This window comes from Daldinia vernicosa, assembly GCF_022497035.1.
Source record: "Daldinia vernicosa strain CBS 139.73 unplaced genomic scaffold F5Y00scaffold_69, whole genome shotgun sequence".
NCBI classification, from domain to species: domain Eukaryota; kingdom Fungi; phylum Ascomycota; class Sordariomycetes; order Xylariales; family Hypoxylaceae; genus Daldinia; species Daldinia vernicosa.
The window spans coordinates 65529-81444 of record NW_025953985.1 but is presented as its reverse complement, the minus strand read 5'-3'; the positions used below and the strand labels follow the sequence as shown (position 1 = coordinate 81444).

The following is a 15916-nucleotide window of genomic DNA, read 5'->3' as shown; positions in this document are numbered from 1 at the left end:
TACTAGTCACTTATCCATTGACGCACCTATTCTGCCCCACATCCATATATCGATTAGTGAACCTTTACTGCTCATTAACGCGTAAAACGCGCCGAACGCGTCTCCAACTAAAATTATATCGAAATATCAACCGCCGTCTTGAGGAGAGTCTATAATAAGGTAATAAAAATATAAAAATGACAATTGTGAAGATTTAGCAACCGTCAATATGCAAGGAAACAAACGCACTGCTGCGTCAATGTTCGCGCCGAAAACGCCCGCCCCTTCGAATCCCATCCCATCTTCATCTCCGGCCTTTGGAACACCAGCGCATACACTTAAGCCGTTTGCCATTGCACCACCTACCAAAGCTACTATCCTCCCAATTCTTCTCCCGCCAGCAACTTTGAGACCGTTAGCATTTCGAACCTTTACAAAAAAGCACAGCTTAACTCTCACATCCTCCGCGCTACAAGAATTAGCTACCTTCATTGGTCGGCATTGCGGTTCGGGATGGCGCGAAGAAGGGCTGGCGGAGAAGGTCTTGGAGGAGACGGCAAAAAGCTGGAAGAATCGAAATGGAGGTGTAATAGTAGATGGTGCTAGTAGTGAGCTAAAAGATATCCTGAAAACGCTGGAAGGGAATATGAGCGGTGGCAGGATAGTGACGGGACGAGAATTAAATCGCCAAAATAGTTTGGTTCTGGACTCTAGCCAAGAGGCCGATTTAACAAACACGAGGTTGGGGTTAAGACCAACGAAAGCTCTAACACGCGATGATAGCGCAACAAGTTTCGGCATTTCAGGGTTAGGCGTTGAGGAAGACGAACCTGACGATGAAAGCTTAAAGCACCCAAGAAAATGGTTGAAAGTCGTCAATGCGTACGAGCAACCACGGTTATTATACAACGTAACAAAGAAACACTTCGAAAGGTACGAACATCTCCACAAAGTCATACATTGAGGTATCAAGGCTTATAGCAATTACAGGGACCCTTTGAAACCATCTTTAATGCCGCCAGCAGCCCACAAAACGACTCTCTTCCGGAATAGATACAACGTTATACATCAGAGACTTCTCCGAAATGAATCGTTCCAGAGCTCGACAGTTGCAACTACAAAGGCTGCGCCATCTTTGAAACGATCCGCCTCCTCTAATCTAACCACACAACAAACCTATAAAATCACACCAATTGCAAATCTGCTCGGCCGCCATGGTAGCCATCATATGCTTCTTGGGCTATTATCAGTCTTGCCAACCGGAAACCTTGCAATTAACGACTTAACGGGAACTATCTCCTTGGACCTTTCACAAGCCGTAGCTATACCGGAAGATTCGGCTTGGTTTACGCCGGGGATGATAGTGTTGATAGACGGCGTGTATGAGGAAGAGGAAGAATCGACTGGTAGGGGGCTCGGTGGTAGTAATGGCGTAGGCGGTATCATCGGCGGCCGCTTTCAGGGGTTCTTCATTGGACAACCACCTTGTGAGAAGCGCAAAGCCACACTCGGCGTCAGCGGGCTAGACGACCACACTATAGGAGGCGGATTCGGCTGGATCGACTTCCTAGGCGTCGGAAGTGAACGCGCCGCAGGTTCCAAGATGCGGAAGCTCGAGCAGCGCATTCTCAGGAGACCACGTCTGACCCAATCATCTACAGCGGACCCCGATACCGACGCTCCCAGCTGCGGCCGCATCGTCGTCATAGGCGAGCTCAATCTCGACCAACCACGAGTCCTCCAGGCTCTACACAAAATCCTAACAATCTACTCGACGGAGCCCGAGGGCAGCACGCCAATGACATTCGTGCTAACAGGTAACTTCACGCAATACGCCGTGATGGCCGGTGGCGGGGCCAGCGGTGGCAGCGTAGAATACAAAGAGCACTTCGACGCTTTGGCGTCCGTCTTATCCGACTTTCCAGCCCTTCTCCAATCTTCCACGTTCATATTCGTACCCGGCGACAACGACGGCTGGGCCTCATCCTTCGGTGCTGGTGCCGCCGTCCCATTACCCCGCAAACCCGTCCCTGATATGTTCACAAGCCGTATACGCCGCGCCTTCGCCGCCGCGAACGCAGAACTCCCTGACAACGGCAAAAGATGCCCTGGAGAGGCTATTTGGACCAGCAATCCCTCCCGTCTATCCGTTTTCGGGCCCGCCCACGAGATTGTCCTGTTTCGCGACGACATATCAGCGCGGATGCGCCGCACCGCCGTGCGTTTGCGCTCTTCGACCACCGACGCGGAGGGGAATCTGCATGAAAAACCCACTAGCAGCAACAACGGCGAAGACGACGACGATATAGACATGGAAGCTGCGCTCGAGAGCACTGACGCAATGGATGTCGACACCACCAAGGGCACCGAGCCCTCGGTCCCGCATGACGTACGGACGGCGCGCAAGCTAGTGAAAACAATGCTAGATCAGGGGTATTTATGTCCGTTCCGGCACGCGATTCGCCCCGTACACTGGGACCACGCGGGCGCGTTGTACTTGTACCCCCTACCAACGGCGATGGTGCTTGCGGATCCGACGGCGCCGCCGTTTTGCGTTACGTACGAGGGGTGTCATGTTATGAACCCCGGGGCGGTGCTAGTTGCTGGACGTAGGGGCGTAGGGCGCTGGGTCGAGTATGAGTTAGGAGGGACCGGACGGGTGAGGGAGTGTATGTTTTAATGGATGGATACTATTTAATGAAATACCGAACATATACACATACCATGTCCTCTGCCGCTTGCATGGTATATGGCACATATAAGTTAGACACGACTATAGTTAATGATAAGGGGGCATGACATAGCATTGCTAATGAAACAAACAGATCACGACGATTCTCCAATGCAATTACTTTCTTAGTATTATATTAGGGGGGCCATCGTAGCCGCGTTACTTAGGTTTCTTTCCGGCCTTATTCATTCGCAGCATGCTCCCATCACCATCAATCATGCTTCTCTTGCTAGCTGGCTTGCAGCCGATTTTTAAAAAGTCGTAGGGGGGGGCAATCTCAAGTATATACAAGTAAAAGAACTGCTAGCGGGTATGAGCTCTATATGCCTATAGGTCGTCTAGGGATAGAATCTGATAAGTTGAATGACGTATGTTCACCGAACGTCGACTTTCAAAAGATTAAATGACGTACTGGAAGTTGGTTAGCAATGTTCGACATAAAAACTATTTTATAAGGGTATACGTAGGTACTTACCGGAATGAACAGGTACGGTACTTGTCTCTCATATTCCTTCCACGCATCACCATACTTCGTCCTACAACGTGCGATATCCCTGTGGGCACGATGCGTGATCATGCAGCAGAAGAAGAACGGGTAGAACCAAGGAAAGGGGCTGTTGAACCCCGTGATCAGGCCCCAGCTGATGGCGAAGAACGCATCACAGGTGTAATGCAGCTTGCGCGCATATCCGTACCAACCATCAACAAGCAGCTTATCACCGGTCTGCGTGTCGATAGTTTTGGGGTTATCAATGTAGATCCATGGGAGCGGGGGGAAGGCATAGCGCTTCTGGAGATTGCCGCGCTCCTGGGTCCGGAAGGCGTTCTTCTGCCCGTTGGCTTGGTCCCAGATGATGTACACGGAAATATAGAGGATGAAGAACGCAGCTAAGGCGTATTTATTCCAGGCGTATTCCGACGGGTGATGGCTAGCCAGGTAGAGGGTGCAGTGGCAGTATGAGAGAGGGACACCAGCCATGTTCCAGAAGATCAGCATGAAACCCCACTTCTCGTAGTACATATCCCAGGTAGTAATGATGAGTTGCTCGCCCTTGGAGCAAGCGTTGGCGTAGAGATAGTGAGCCATAAGCAGGAACCATACTTCACCCGAGACGTAGCCGTAGTTCTCGTATTGCCGAGCCGCAGCCGCGCAGGTTAGTCCAAACAGGATATACCAGGGAATGCGCACTTCGTAGAACATCTTGAAGTCGAGGATTCCGAACATGCGCGGGTTCAGCTCGGCTCCCATGAAGAAGTCGTAGATGGGGTAGCCAGTCATTCGGTGTTGGGCACCTCGAATCAACGCGGAGAAGTATGCGACAATAGCAACCAGGAAACCAGATAGGATAGCGACGGACAGGAGAGGACCGAACTCATCCAAAAGGGTATTAATCTTAAACAGACCAGTAAAGTGCAGCACGCCTATCACAACGATGGTGAAGTAGAAACTAGCATACGCCGAACAGTAATACCGAAGCTGCTTGCCTCCCTCGAAGGGAAGAGGCTTTCCATAACCCCAGACGCCAGGTAGAAGACAGTAGCAAGCGGCCTCGAAGATAATGTAGGTCCAGTAGATTCTCCATGCGCGCAGGTGAGGGAAAGCGCCCGTGTAGACGTGATTCCACATGCGCCAGCCGAAGTCAGCAATAGACTCCCCTTCGAGCGGCAGCGGAGGTTTGCCATCATAATAAGTTGCGCCAATCCACATATACCACATGAGAGTCGGAAATACAATCATGAGGGCTAAAGTACCGAGGCTACCTCCGAACTCGAAGACGCCGGAGTGATCGATCTTGGGATCCGTGCCCGGCTTCCAACCGTCAACGACTTTATCCTTAGCGTACCCGTTGACATGTCCATTCGTATGTCCATTCGTATATCCATTAGTATGACCATTCTCTACCGGCTCTGATTTGATATCGGCTTTGCCGTTGCCGTTGCCATTCATGACAGTAGAAAGCTTCTCCTTAGCGACAGGACTGAACTCCTCTTTTGACGCGGTATCCGAATCGTCCATGTGCTCGATAAATTTGCCAACTCCCCGACGCCGTACAGATGTGGACCTAGTAGATCTAGTTGTTTCGGCAGCAGAGCTAGAGTCGCCGTCGTCGGACGCGCCGTCCGCAATAGGGGGGAACTGAGATTTACGTCGCGTCGCGCGGCGGCCAGGAGTCTCGACCATACCGTCAAACAGCTCCTTTTTCCTACACGATAACTCGAAATATTAGCAGAAATCCTTCACGATCGCAATTTGTTGACACGCTCAATACACCACCGCCGCCACCGTCATCCACGTCATCGCATCCAAAACCTGCTTTTTCTATCTTTCCATCCCGTGGTATCATCATGATAGAGATAAGTACATACCTAGGAGTTGCACGTAAGGAATACCTTGAAGACATTTTGAATAAATCAAATGTGTGCGAATGAATGGACAACGGCTACTTATAAAGAAGCTCGTCAGTTGGGGATTAGAAATTAATGAGTCAGGGAACAAAATAAGAGTTCCATCCAGAGGTCGTGCTCGGGGTTAAACTTGGAGTGTGTAGGTTAGGTACTTTTTTTTGTTTTTAATTCAGGTCTATTAGGTCACTTATTTAGCCCCGTTTCTTTTTCGGTAGTCAGGGGCAGCGTTGAGCTGGCCAAGAAGGGTTGACCGACCAATCATGGCTTTTGCGCAATGGCCCGCATACCCCATTGATACTTGCCCAACTACCTAAAACCTAGGTTACGCTCCAAACTTACATCATTGATTGTTTCCCTTAGCCTCAATTAAATTATATTCTCCAATCAAAGCGCCAAAATACATAGCGAATTGACACTCTAATAATCTGACCAACCCTCTTTTTTTTTTTTCAAACTTGTCAGCCTATCCCCTTCAACTGGCATAAAACGGCAAACCCACTATTTTCAGTATTGATACATCGAGATTGGCTAAAGAAGTCTATATTATTAGATTGGCCAATCATATTTATTATAGAGGTACATTATTACAAGGGTTCTTCCTTTTATCTTAATGAATCGCGTTAAACTTCATATACTCTACCGATTATAAAAGGTTTACTGTTTTATGCCAGTTTAGGGGATAGGTGACTGTGGCCTTGGTCGTCGTGGTCGCTTTCTCGACCTTGGCCCTCCAAAAGGTGCCATTGAAATATATGGCCCACGGCTCTCCTCACTCCCGGTATCATGGCTAGCTTCCGAGGCTTCCAGCTCAGTGGCTGATGAGCTTTTAGATGCTATTGATGGGTCCATTCTCTCTGACCGCCCATCCAGATAACTACATGAAGGTATTTTAGATAGCTTACTAGGGCTCGTCTTGGGTAACTCGGGCTCTTCGGGTCCCGAGTCTTGTTCGCTCACTCTCGGTAGCTCCTCTTCGATGTGAGATTGACTGGTCACTTGTGGGACCTTGTTAAAAGCCTCATTTTCGATAGTGGCATCTAAGCTCGTATTCGGGTCAGCCACCTCTGCTGGCCATTCACCAATCTCCGAAAACACCCCCTGGTCTCGATCTTTCACTGTATCACCGTCTGTTCTTCCGGAAACTTGTTCACTGGGCACTATTATTGACGGCTGTTCTTCTTGGCCTCTTGATGGGCTTCGTTCCTCTTGAGTATACCCAGTCAGTATCAACGCGACTCAAAGCACGATTATCATACATACCAACCATTTCATTCGGGGACCGTTTAGGTATTATATACTCTCTAAAAACTCCGTCTTCATAAGCATCTACCCGAGTTCCCGTAACTGTTGGCTTTGACAAAGCTGTAGTCTCTTGGGTTCCCCGAATTATTTGGCCCGAGAGTCCTCGACGCGAAGACCTTGTGCTTGTTGAAAGAGCTTCTCCCTGAGTATACGATCGGATGGCATGGACAACATATCGTTCCAATTGGCGGCTATCCTCTGCGATCACATCATGTGAATCTTCCGGGGCTGTTTCTGGCACACCTAACGGCGACTTGCGCTTCTTATACTCGGCCAATTCGCATCTCAACTTCCTAGCTGTCGCTACCCAGTTTCGTAGCCGTTGTTGGAGCATCTCACTAACACCATTAGCAATGAAATATCAGTCTGTCTAATTATGCGACGTACAGCTTTTCGCTATCCACGTTCTTTCTCCTCAATTCTTCGAACATGAATAAATTGCATAGCAATGTGACATTAGCTATTGCGCTTTGAAGATTTAAGCGTAATTCTGGCACATCCGGCCGTTTCCAGAGCCACAGCAATCGTGCCCAGAAAGTATTTAAAAGCGCCGTATCGGCACCATTAATGTCGATAAAGCGCTGCACGAGTCGAGCGAACCCTCTCTTGACAGACTTACACTGCCTCAAGATTTTTTGTACCAATTCGGCTCGCTTAGCCTTAGAATGTTCACTCATGACGGCTGCGGATTCCTTCGCGACCTCATGGAAATAACAGAGTTGGTCAGTAAATATGGAGGTCTCAAGTATAAAATATCTGATTTCCTTGGGCGCTGAGCGTATAGCGCGCACACAAACACGCAAGTCTCTTGTCAATTTCACTACGGAACCAGCCAATTGCATGATAGCTGCAAGGCCGCCAATCAGCGTAAGTGCTTCCGCCATAGCATGAGCAGGTAATTATGAGATACAAAGTCCCAGAGCGATTGTTCCTACTATGTAATTGTCAAGGGAACAACTAGACTTATGAGTATACTCAATATTATCAACCTCGCTTCCAGACTTTTCTACAATCAAGAACATCAAAAACTGGAAAAAAAGCATAGCCTTCATCGGCAAGGCATCTAAGAGGGGCTTGAGGAAGAATATGGAGTGGGAGTTCCATGGCTAATTCGATGGGTGATGGCGTGAGCTCCCCCGCATGTCCCCGGGCTGACTATATCCGGAGGTGGACGGCTTACGGTTGTGAGGCTCTCTCACTCTGCCATGCCTCTGGTATGCATGCACTCCGCCATTTCCGGTACTTCCTGTCGACTATTTGCGCTCTGGGTTCTTGATACTCTAAGCTAGAGGAGGCTCAATATTACAACCTTGAAATTCTCGGTGAAATTGTGGTATTGTAGTGAACAGCTAAGAGGGAAAATTCATACAACTATAGACTTTCTCGTCCTATAAGGTCAGTTCGCGCACCACGATTTCAATACCCTTTTCAGTTCCGCAACCCCTCCTTTTAACAGCGATACCTTATCAACTTATCATTCTCTTGACCCCGGCCTCACTCCAAAGATTACGGCCAACTCCCGTTCGGCTATTATCCAAAAGTCATGATAACCAGATCGTCGAGACCCAGAATAAAGTCAAAAGATACTGCATTATAGCTGTTATAAGATAACTAACATAATAAATACAAGCTAGTAAGACTCGAGTACGCCTTATCCCCAATTTAGGCCGTCTGACGCCAAGGCATACCGGAGAAGCGATCAGTTTATTTAAGGTATTATTAATGATACCATGGTCTTAATAGATAAAGGGTGTTCGAGTTACCTTATACTAAACTCTTTATCGTCTCAACTTTCGACACACTACCATTGCGGAGTTAACTATCGTAAACGCACGGTAATACCCGGCTCTTCATTATCCATACGAGTCTCTACCAGCTTACCAGCGCCGTGGCCGCATACCTTCAACGTCAGCCGATTGGATACTACTAAGGCTTACCGAGTCACAGATCGGAAATGGTGCAGAGGGCGCACGCTTACCCGCAGGTACGTAACATATATACAGATATTGAAGATAAAATTCCCGCCAAGGGCGCGCAGCCTTACCCGACTTGTCGGAACCTTCAAGTCATACAAGGAGCTATCCAAGATATGACTGCTCCAACTACAGGCGGTCAAGAAGATGACAGCTTATGTTATGACCTACGAGCGTCGCCAGTTCCTCACTCGGGAACTTATGTTCGAAGATGGTTAGGTTAGATGTTGCCCGTCGATGGTCGTTATCTCTAACCATCGGAGGCACCTACCATATCAGGCAATTACCTCAAGAGATACTACTCGAATAGGCTTATAGCTATCATACAGTTCATAAGGCGTAGCCAGTAAGGTTTGTCATACCATAATCCACCACGCGCCCTATGCTCCATCAGCTCGATAGTAAGTGAATGTGATAGGTATGACATCGTTCTCGGTTCAATCAACATGCGATATCGCCTCTTGAGGCGCCGGGGTCGATGGGTAGGTACATTCCAGTATGACAATCCTACGAGGGAGAAATCTAGGGTATATATAACCATAAAGACAGTCAATATGAACTCTTATTTTCCCCTGATCAGTAGCTTCGCCTGTTCCTGGTGTTGATTTCAAAAATGTTTCGGCTATCTCTCGCTGCTCTGGCGATCCAGGGGGTGCTTGCTTCTACCTCTCATCTACCAGTCAAACTCGAGACGCGTTCCGATCTCAGTTCAGGCCTTGCAAACGTCCATATATATTTTAATGATCTTATCGATGGCGTTATAACATACTCTTACGGCCAGTGTGACAACATACAGCATAGTGAGGCGCACCATACTATCGGCCAGACCACTCACCCCAAAGAGTCCCGGCTGGTTTGGATCTTGCCCAACAATGCTAGATTCGACGGATGTATCTCAGCATGGGACCGGCAAGGACAACTAGTCGGCCGCAGCGAGCCCCAACGGCTAAGCAGAAGGAAGCTCAGGAGACGCGGCGCCAGCAGCATCGAGATGACGAACGCCACTGGTATCGATGCGTGGGGCCCGTGGTTCGACGGAGTCGAGCTGCTCAAGAACAAGGAGATCAGCGCCGTTGACGTTGCAAAGGCTAAGTCGAAAGACGTAGCTATCATCGGGGCTGGCATGTCGGGATTGATGACGTATCTGGTTCTACACCAAGCTGGCTTTACAAATGTGAATATTATCGAGGCTAGCCAGCGTCTTGGCGGAAGAGTGCATACGGAGTATCTCTCTGGGGGGCCGTTCGATTATTCGTATCAGGAGATGGGTCCTATGAGGTTTCCGGAGACTATAGAATACTCGAATGAGACTTACAATATTACGGATCATCAGATGGTAAGCTAGCATTGGCTCTCTTATATCTTCATTTGAAAAACCCCAGTTGCGGTTAGCTAATAAAATGTAGGTTTTCCAACTCGCCAGCGAGATGAATCTCCTCAACAACCACGATAAGAACTTCAGCGTTTATTTCATCCCCTGGATCCAGTCGAATCCCAACGGGCTATACTATCACAATGGGATTAAGCTGGATACAGGGCTCCCGCCTACCATAGCCCAGACTCAGGCAAACACATCTTTGGCGGTTTCATACCCCATGAACCCGTCTACGGAGGCGTTGTCCGACAAAATTAGTGCTATCACTTCGAATGAGACATTTATGATTGAGCTGGCTACTAATACCTTCAAAGCCCATAAGGACTTTTTAGGTAAGTAACTACTTAATGCCCCTATATAAAGTGTTGATGATAATTATTAACTCATCTGGCATAGTTAATGGACTTGGTGGACTTGGTGGTGATACTTGGTAAGTGTTTCAGCTGCTTCCCCCCTGAGCCTATGGCTCTCGAGTTCATTCCATCGCGTCGACCTTCTTTCCATGATCACCAAAATAGAGAAACAACAAGTTACCAATTACTGAACATGAATAGGTCCGAGTTCGCTTATATGGTAAACTACCTTAATGCGACCTTGAACGACACCGACGTGCTCGGAGGCGATGCGTCATCATTCTGGGACCAGGTAAGCTTGATCATTCGTGAGATCACTAACTCGTACTGACTCGTTCAAACTTCACGTAGATCTATGATAACGTATATTTCGGAGCCACAACCTGGAAGACAATAGACGGAGGTATGCATATCCTTTCCTAGTCAAAATCAATAATTTTCTCACGTCAATTACCAGGTTTGAATCGACTCCCAGCATCCTTCCACCCACTCGTCGACAACGTAACCACCATGAACCGAAAGATCGAGCGAGCCGAATGGCTAGACGATACGCAAAAGGTCAACTTACAATGGCGAGACAACTACACCGATACAGTCTTCCAGAACGCCTCTTACGACTACGCCGTATTCGCAGTCCCCTTCTCCATCGTCAAGAAGATGCGGCTCCCATGTAAGCCTATACCCCCTATTACTCTTCCACAACACTAACACCCCCAGATCTCCCTACTACAATCTCCAACGCCATCCAAAACATGCCCTTCACATCCGCCTGCAAAGTCGCGCTAGAATACAAAACGCGCTTCTGGGAGCATTATCCCCAGCCCATCTTCGGCGGGTGCTCGACCACAACAGACATCCCCGGCGTAGGATCGATCTGCTACCCGTCCTACTGCCTAAACTGCACCGGCCCCGCGGCGATACTAGCGTCCTACGCCTCGGGCGACTGGGGCGCGCGCTGGGTCTCGGTCCCCGAGGAAGAACACGTGCAGTATATGGTCGATGCGATGGCGGAGATCCACGGCCAGGTCGCGTATGATGAGTATACGGGCAAGTATAACCGGCGTTGCTGGATGCTGGATCCGTATGAGGGGGGCAGTTGGGCGAGTCCGACGGTGGGGATGCATCAGTTGTATTTGCCGGAGTATTTTAAGACGTATAGTAATGTGTGTACCCCTTATTACCCCTTTCCCTCCTACCATAACCCCTTTTGTTACGCCAATTTTCAATCTCACAGCTGTAAAGCCTTATCTTGATCCTTCATGTTAAGATATGTGTGCTATAACTCATACTGACACATTATTTACCTACAGATGATATTCGTCGGCGAGCAGACATCATACACGCACGCGTGGATAGCTTCCGCGCTCGAGTCGGGGATCCGCGGTGGCGTGCAGCTGCTTCTCGGTAAGTGCAATTTCTTCTCCATCCTCTGAATATCTCGCGTATCCGCTAATGTAAAATTTTTCAGAACTCGGTTTGGTCGATGAGGCTAAGGCGACTGTTGAAAAGTGGATGGCGAGGTGGATTGACGTTGTGAGTAATTTCAACCCCCTTATTCTCGATTATCTTGCCATAGTGTTCCTAGACGCTAACGGTAAATATTACTAGTAAAAATGTGATCTCGGTGATGTTTACATGGCGGTATTTTATGAGTGGTATCCTGGGGAAGAGCTGGGTGTCTTCTCCGAATATATTGTACTTGGTCGTAGGATTGCTGCCAATGTACATACCTGCGTAAGGTGAAGTTAGTAACAATAAAATACATAACTTATCTTGTGATACCCCCCGAAGTCACGTACGTTCTAGTACATGCTTCGTTTGTTTCGATGTAAAAGTAGTTAAGCATAGTAGTTATCACATCAGGCCCCATTCATTTCTTGTATGTCTTGATGTACGGTGGGAAGAAAATATTAGATTCGAAAATACACACTATTACTCGAAGTAATATATCCGTATCTGCCATTGGCATCCTTCGTATACTCCATCCAAAGTTTCTAACCTACCTAGGTATCCAATCCTCTGCCATATCTTATGTTACGCCAATACTTTTACATCCATCTATAATTCGTCCTATCGTAATATCCATTATGAAATGCAAACATTTAAACCAAAGTAATTTCCTGAAATTCCCGTCCTCCCAACGCCTCCCCTTGCATAAACCCATGGAGATACGTCCCGCCAACAAGCTCGTAGGTTGCCGCCTGCGGCACTTGTCGAAGGATCAGGGGTACCCTCGAGCCCTGAACTATCCACACCAGGTCCCCTATTTTGCAAGACGAAGTTCCGCAACCTAAGCTTCCACGAGCCGTCCTAAACAGGCGTAGATTCAAGGAATGGGTGAAAGAGGCCTCGTACTGGGCAGCTCTTTGCTTGCCAGTCTCGGATGGCTCGTAATCGGAGAGCTTCATCCAGATATCGAAGGCATTTTCCCATGGTTGCTTTATCGGTACCGTTCTAGACGGATCTGTATCGATGAGGAGGGTCCTCCAAAAGGCATCTTTATAGTCGGTAGTGGGATACTCCCGTTGAAGCTCGTCGCGCATATCCAGCCAGTTTCTGCAGTTCTTAGTACGATTAACCTCCTTTTTGGTCTCTCCTATTCGAGTAATCGTATCCAGTTCAAACCCGCGTAATACTAGCTTATCTCCATTCTGGATCTTCTTGAAACATGGCAGCATACCGGCGGCATTGTATCTGGTGTATCCAGTAATTCTAAGACCAAGATCTTCTCTCACGCTCCAATCAGGTACCCATGTAGGTAGTCCTTTAGTTTGTTTGAAATCATCGCCTTCGGCGTGTGCGAGGACGTGTAGGTCCTTCGAGATTTCAAGAATATACTTAGCAACATCAGTATATAGCTTCGTGACACTTTCATTGTAATTTGGATACAATTCGGGGTGATCAAGACTTCGACAACTGGCAAGGCCAAGGAATGAATATACTTTATCGTGTTTCTTCTCAGCATCATAGGTGCGGCATCTAACCAGAGTGTGAAGGATAATGTTGTCGGCTCTGGTATCAATATCCCTTTTGATCGCATCTAGTTTCGTAGGATTTTTATACGAAAGTAAATGACGATCAATGTCGTCGAAGATATGTTCTTTGAATGTGTTCGCCGATGTTCGTTTCGATAGAAAATCTGAGACACGAACCATCTTCTCCCAATCGAAGGTACAATCACCGCATAAGATAGTTGTTTCGCGAGCTAAAATGAGCTCCTGGACCACCCACGCTCGTGTAAACCATCTTCTCCCGAATAACAAAGCGAGTGCTTTCCAATGTTCCGGAGAGTTTGAGTATCCCAGTAGTGAATTGTTATGTGGATTGTCGAATGCTTGAGGACTGATAGTGAACATATCATCATCCTTTAGTTGACTCAAACGCTCTATCAATTCGGAAGCTTTTCGCGTGAGCTTATCAGCAGCGCCCAGCCACACAATCACACACTCTGCCAAGCTATATATGTCGGCCATGATACTGACTTGTTCATTGCGCTCGCAATCGTCGCGTTGATTGATGCATATCGCATCAACCCAAAGGTCCCGGTCATAGTGGCGGCCATTCTTCTCAAGCTGTGTCAGGCAGTTGAAGAGGTTTTCTTCCACTGGGAGTCGTGTGTTGTTACAGACTATGATCTTACTCGTTTCATCTTTTCTCTCATTTGTCTCTTCTTGGGTCGTAAGTCTCCAGGTGTATGAAATGGCATCGTATTTTGGAGTTGTGCCGGCATTCAAGTCGACAGACCGGATGCGACACGTAAGTAGCCCATTCACTCTTTTTGGGAGTATCCTGAGTAGTCGAACGGTTTTGGTGACTTTAATAACGGTTGGGTCGGGTCCTCCAATGTTTGCCCCAGGGCTACTGTGCTGAATATGAAGCGGAATAGTTGAATATGAAAACTGTTCTAATGAAGTAGTCTCAAATTCGGTATCGGGACGTGTATGTCTCAAATTTTTCTTTCTGTTAGTAAGTCGTTTCCATCTCTTTCCTACCGTTAAACAATTACTGAGACACCACATGTCAGTAGTCGATGAATGCCATTGTTCTCGAGATGACGTACGTTCGGGATGTTTTTGTTGCTTGGAAAAAGATTGACTCGAGGCAAATAAAGCAGTATTCCTTTGGAGGCCACAGTCATTGTGTGACTTCAGCTGAGCTGTTATTGTGTGGCGCAGTGCAAGGCTACACCGTGTCCTACGGGATAGCGCTTATATATATCTCTGAGTAGTTGTGATATTCACCAAGTACTTACTATATTGAATTTTGGAACCAGGTATTCTTAGCAAACTACGCGACTTTTTTGTTAATGCGATTTGGAATTTAGACCGAAGGACCACTTATCTATTTATTCTCCCTTTTCCTAAGACTTAACGGTAGACTTCCTCCTTTCTGTATCCAGTATCGCCTCTTCTCAGCTTAACCTCTTCTTCACTAGACTCGCCATCAGCAATATAAACATCAAAATTATCATGGCGACGAATATCACTTCGTTCCAGGTTGTTTCTGGATTCTTCCGACATTACGAGGAGCCCACCGGGCCTCAATTCCGGGCGGTAAGCTGGAACTAAAGCATCTAATATCTGTAAAAGGTGAGCAGAGTTAATAGTAATATAGACAACGCTACCAAATATGGGTCTTATCGATCGCGCCTATGAGACGGACGCAACCTTCGACCCAGAAGGCAAGAAGACTCAGTGGGAACGATTCGTCCGCTTCCTGGAGCATAAGAACGATCAGGGACAGGGCCGAGTCCAGTATAAGTTGATTTTCCTTATCAGACACGGCCAAGGTTACCATAACCTTAAGGAGGCCGAAGTAGGGCGACATGAGTGGGAGGTAAGGATGTCCCCCTTTTAATCTTTGTAGCTTTTAACCATGCTAACATATGCACATAGTCGTATTGGTCGCATCTGGACGGCGATGGCCGTACCGTTTGGGCTGACTCTCAGCTAGCAGAAAAGGGGAAGCAGCAAGCACAAGCACTAAATGACTTCTGGCGGAATTCGATTGCATTAGGAATGCCGTCACCGCAGAAGTACTATACGAGCCCCCTTGCTCGTTGTCTCGCGACGACCAGCATCACATATTCAGGTCTCAACGTACCAGCTGATCGGCCTTTTAAACCTATCATCAAGGAGAATCTGCGAGAACGTTTCGGAAAGCACACCTGTGATCGTCGCAGCACGAGAAGCTGGATTGCAGAGAATTACCCCGGTTTCCAAATCGAACCATCCCTTAGAGAAGCCGATGAATTATGGCAGCCAGATCGTCGGGAGACAGAGGAAGAGATTGCCGACCGAGTGAGGACGCTCCTGCGTGACATCTTCAGCGAAGATGAGAAGTCCATCCTCTCATTCACGGCACACTCGGGATTCCTCAGGGCTCTGTACGGTGTTATTGGCCATCCTGATGTTTGGGTATCAGCAGGCGCTACAGTGCCTGTTTTAATTAAGGTATCGTAGGTGAGTAGAGAGATATCGTAGTTTGTGTTAGGGTAAAAATAATGAGTCGTGACTTATATGACTTATACAACTCCAGCACGCACAGAATAGGGGGAGTACATAGTACATATGTCCTTGCCCAAGGTACTTAGGTAATTACAAGGTAATTGTATGATAATATAGCACTTGCCAAAATAGAAATGACCCTTAATCTATGTTAAAGTGACACTGACTAGAAGAAGGAAAGAGCAAAGATAATATACCTATAGTGGTAGTTACTTGATAGGTAATACATACTTGCGGCAGTAGCTCACCCGTAACTGCCTTGTAAGCAATTGTTAGTTTCCCGCAGTGAT

The 15916-nt window shown here is 47.6% G+C and overlaps 6 protein-coding genes across 6 annotated transcripts; 3 read left to right on the top strand and 3 right to left on the bottom strand.

Annotated features, from left to right (window-relative positions):
• The first annotated feature begins 57 nt into the window (after positions 1 to 57).
• On the top strand, positions 58 to 2774 carry F5Y00DRAFT_248159 (DNA polymerase alpha/epsilon subunit B-domain-containing protein). The gene is made up of 2 exons (XM_048009391.1): positions 58 to 912; positions 970 to 2774. Exons 1-2 carry the CDS (start codon positions 209 to 211, stop codon positions 2657 to 2659), a joined length of 2394 nt encoding a protein of 797 aa, XP_047860621.1. The 5' UTR covers positions 58 to 208; the 3' UTR covers positions 2660 to 2774.
• Positions 2775 to 2884: 110 nt separating this feature from the next.
• On the bottom strand, positions 2885 to 5256 carry F5Y00DRAFT_189088 (ergosterol biosynthesis ERG4/ERG24 family-domain-containing protein). The gene is made up of 3 exons (XM_048005136.1): positions 5078 to 5256; positions 3186 to 4914; positions 2885 to 3121 (listed from the first exon to the last, which is right to left on the bottom strand). The coding sequence occupies exons 1-3, from the start codon at positions 5110 to 5112 to the stop codon at positions 3110 to 3112; spliced, it is 1776 nt and encodes a 591-aa protein (XP_047860620.1). The 5' UTR covers positions 5113 to 5256; the 3' UTR covers positions 2885 to 3109.
• A 532-nt stretch (positions 5257 to 5788) lies between these two features.
• F5Y00DRAFT_273615 (uncharacterized protein) lies at positions 5789 to 7414 on the bottom strand (the record flags this gene model as incomplete). The annotated part of the gene is made up of 4 exons (XM_048013214.1): positions 6806 to 7414; positions 6377 to 6756; positions 6019 to 6321; positions 5789 to 5931 (listed from the first exon to the last, which is right to left on the bottom strand). Exons 1-4 carry the CDS (start codon positions 7300 to 7302, stop codon positions 5789 to 5791), a joined length of 1323 nt encoding a protein of 440 aa, XP_047860619.1. The 5' UTR covers positions 7303 to 7414.
• A 1590-nt stretch (positions 7415 to 9004) lies between these two features.
• On the top strand, positions 9005 to 11738 carry F5Y00DRAFT_266318 (flavin-containing amine oxidoreductase-domain containing protein; the record flags this gene model as incomplete). The annotated part of the gene is made up of 10 exons (XM_048011925.1): positions 9005 to 9727; positions 9798 to 10098; positions 10163 to 10196; positions 10321 to 10411; positions 10471 to 10522; positions 10577 to 10789; positions 10837 to 11282; positions 11430 to 11523; positions 11588 to 11656; positions 11728 to 11738. The coding sequence occupies 10 exons, from the start codon at positions 9005 to 9007 to the stop codon at positions 11736 to 11738; spliced, it is 2034 nt and encodes a 677-aa protein (XP_047860618.1).
• Positions 11739 to 12121: 383 nt separating this feature from the next.
• Positions 12122 to 14138, bottom strand: F5Y00DRAFT_273611 (HET-domain-containing protein; the record flags this gene model as incomplete). Its single annotated transcript, XM_048013213.1, has 1 exon — positions 12122 to 14138. One exon carries the CDS (start codon positions 14136 to 14138, stop codon positions 12222 to 12224), a length of 1917 nt encoding a protein of 638 aa, XP_047860617.1. The 3' UTR covers positions 12122 to 12221.
• A 450-nt stretch (positions 14139 to 14588) lies between these two features.
• F5Y00DRAFT_273608 (phosphoglycerate mutase-like protein) lies at positions 14589 to 15597 on the top strand (the record flags this gene model as incomplete). The annotated part of the gene is made up of 3 exons (XM_048013212.1): positions 14589 to 14672; positions 14734 to 14955; positions 15015 to 15597. 3 exons carry the CDS (start codon positions 14589 to 14591, stop codon positions 15579 to 15581), a joined length of 873 nt encoding a protein of 290 aa, XP_047860616.1. The 3' UTR covers positions 15582 to 15597.
• Between the last annotated feature and the right edge of the window lie 319 nt (positions 15598 to 15916).

Coding starts and splice junctions, on each gene's coding strand:
- F5Y00DRAFT_248159 (XM_048009391.1), top strand. CDS start 209: ATGCAAGGAAACAAACGCACTGCTGCGTCAATGTTCGCGCCGAAAACG. Junction 913..969: donor ACAAAGAAACACTTCGAAAG/GTACGAACATCT, acceptor TAGCAATTACAG/GGACCCTTTGAAACCATCTT.
- F5Y00DRAFT_189088 (XM_048005136.1), bottom strand. CDS start 5,112: ATGTCTTCAAGGTATTCCTTACGTGCAACTCCTAG. Junction 4,915..5,077: donor TCCTTACGTGCAACTCCTAG/GTATGTACTTAT, acceptor GTTATCGTGTAG/GAAAAAGGAGCTGTTTGACG.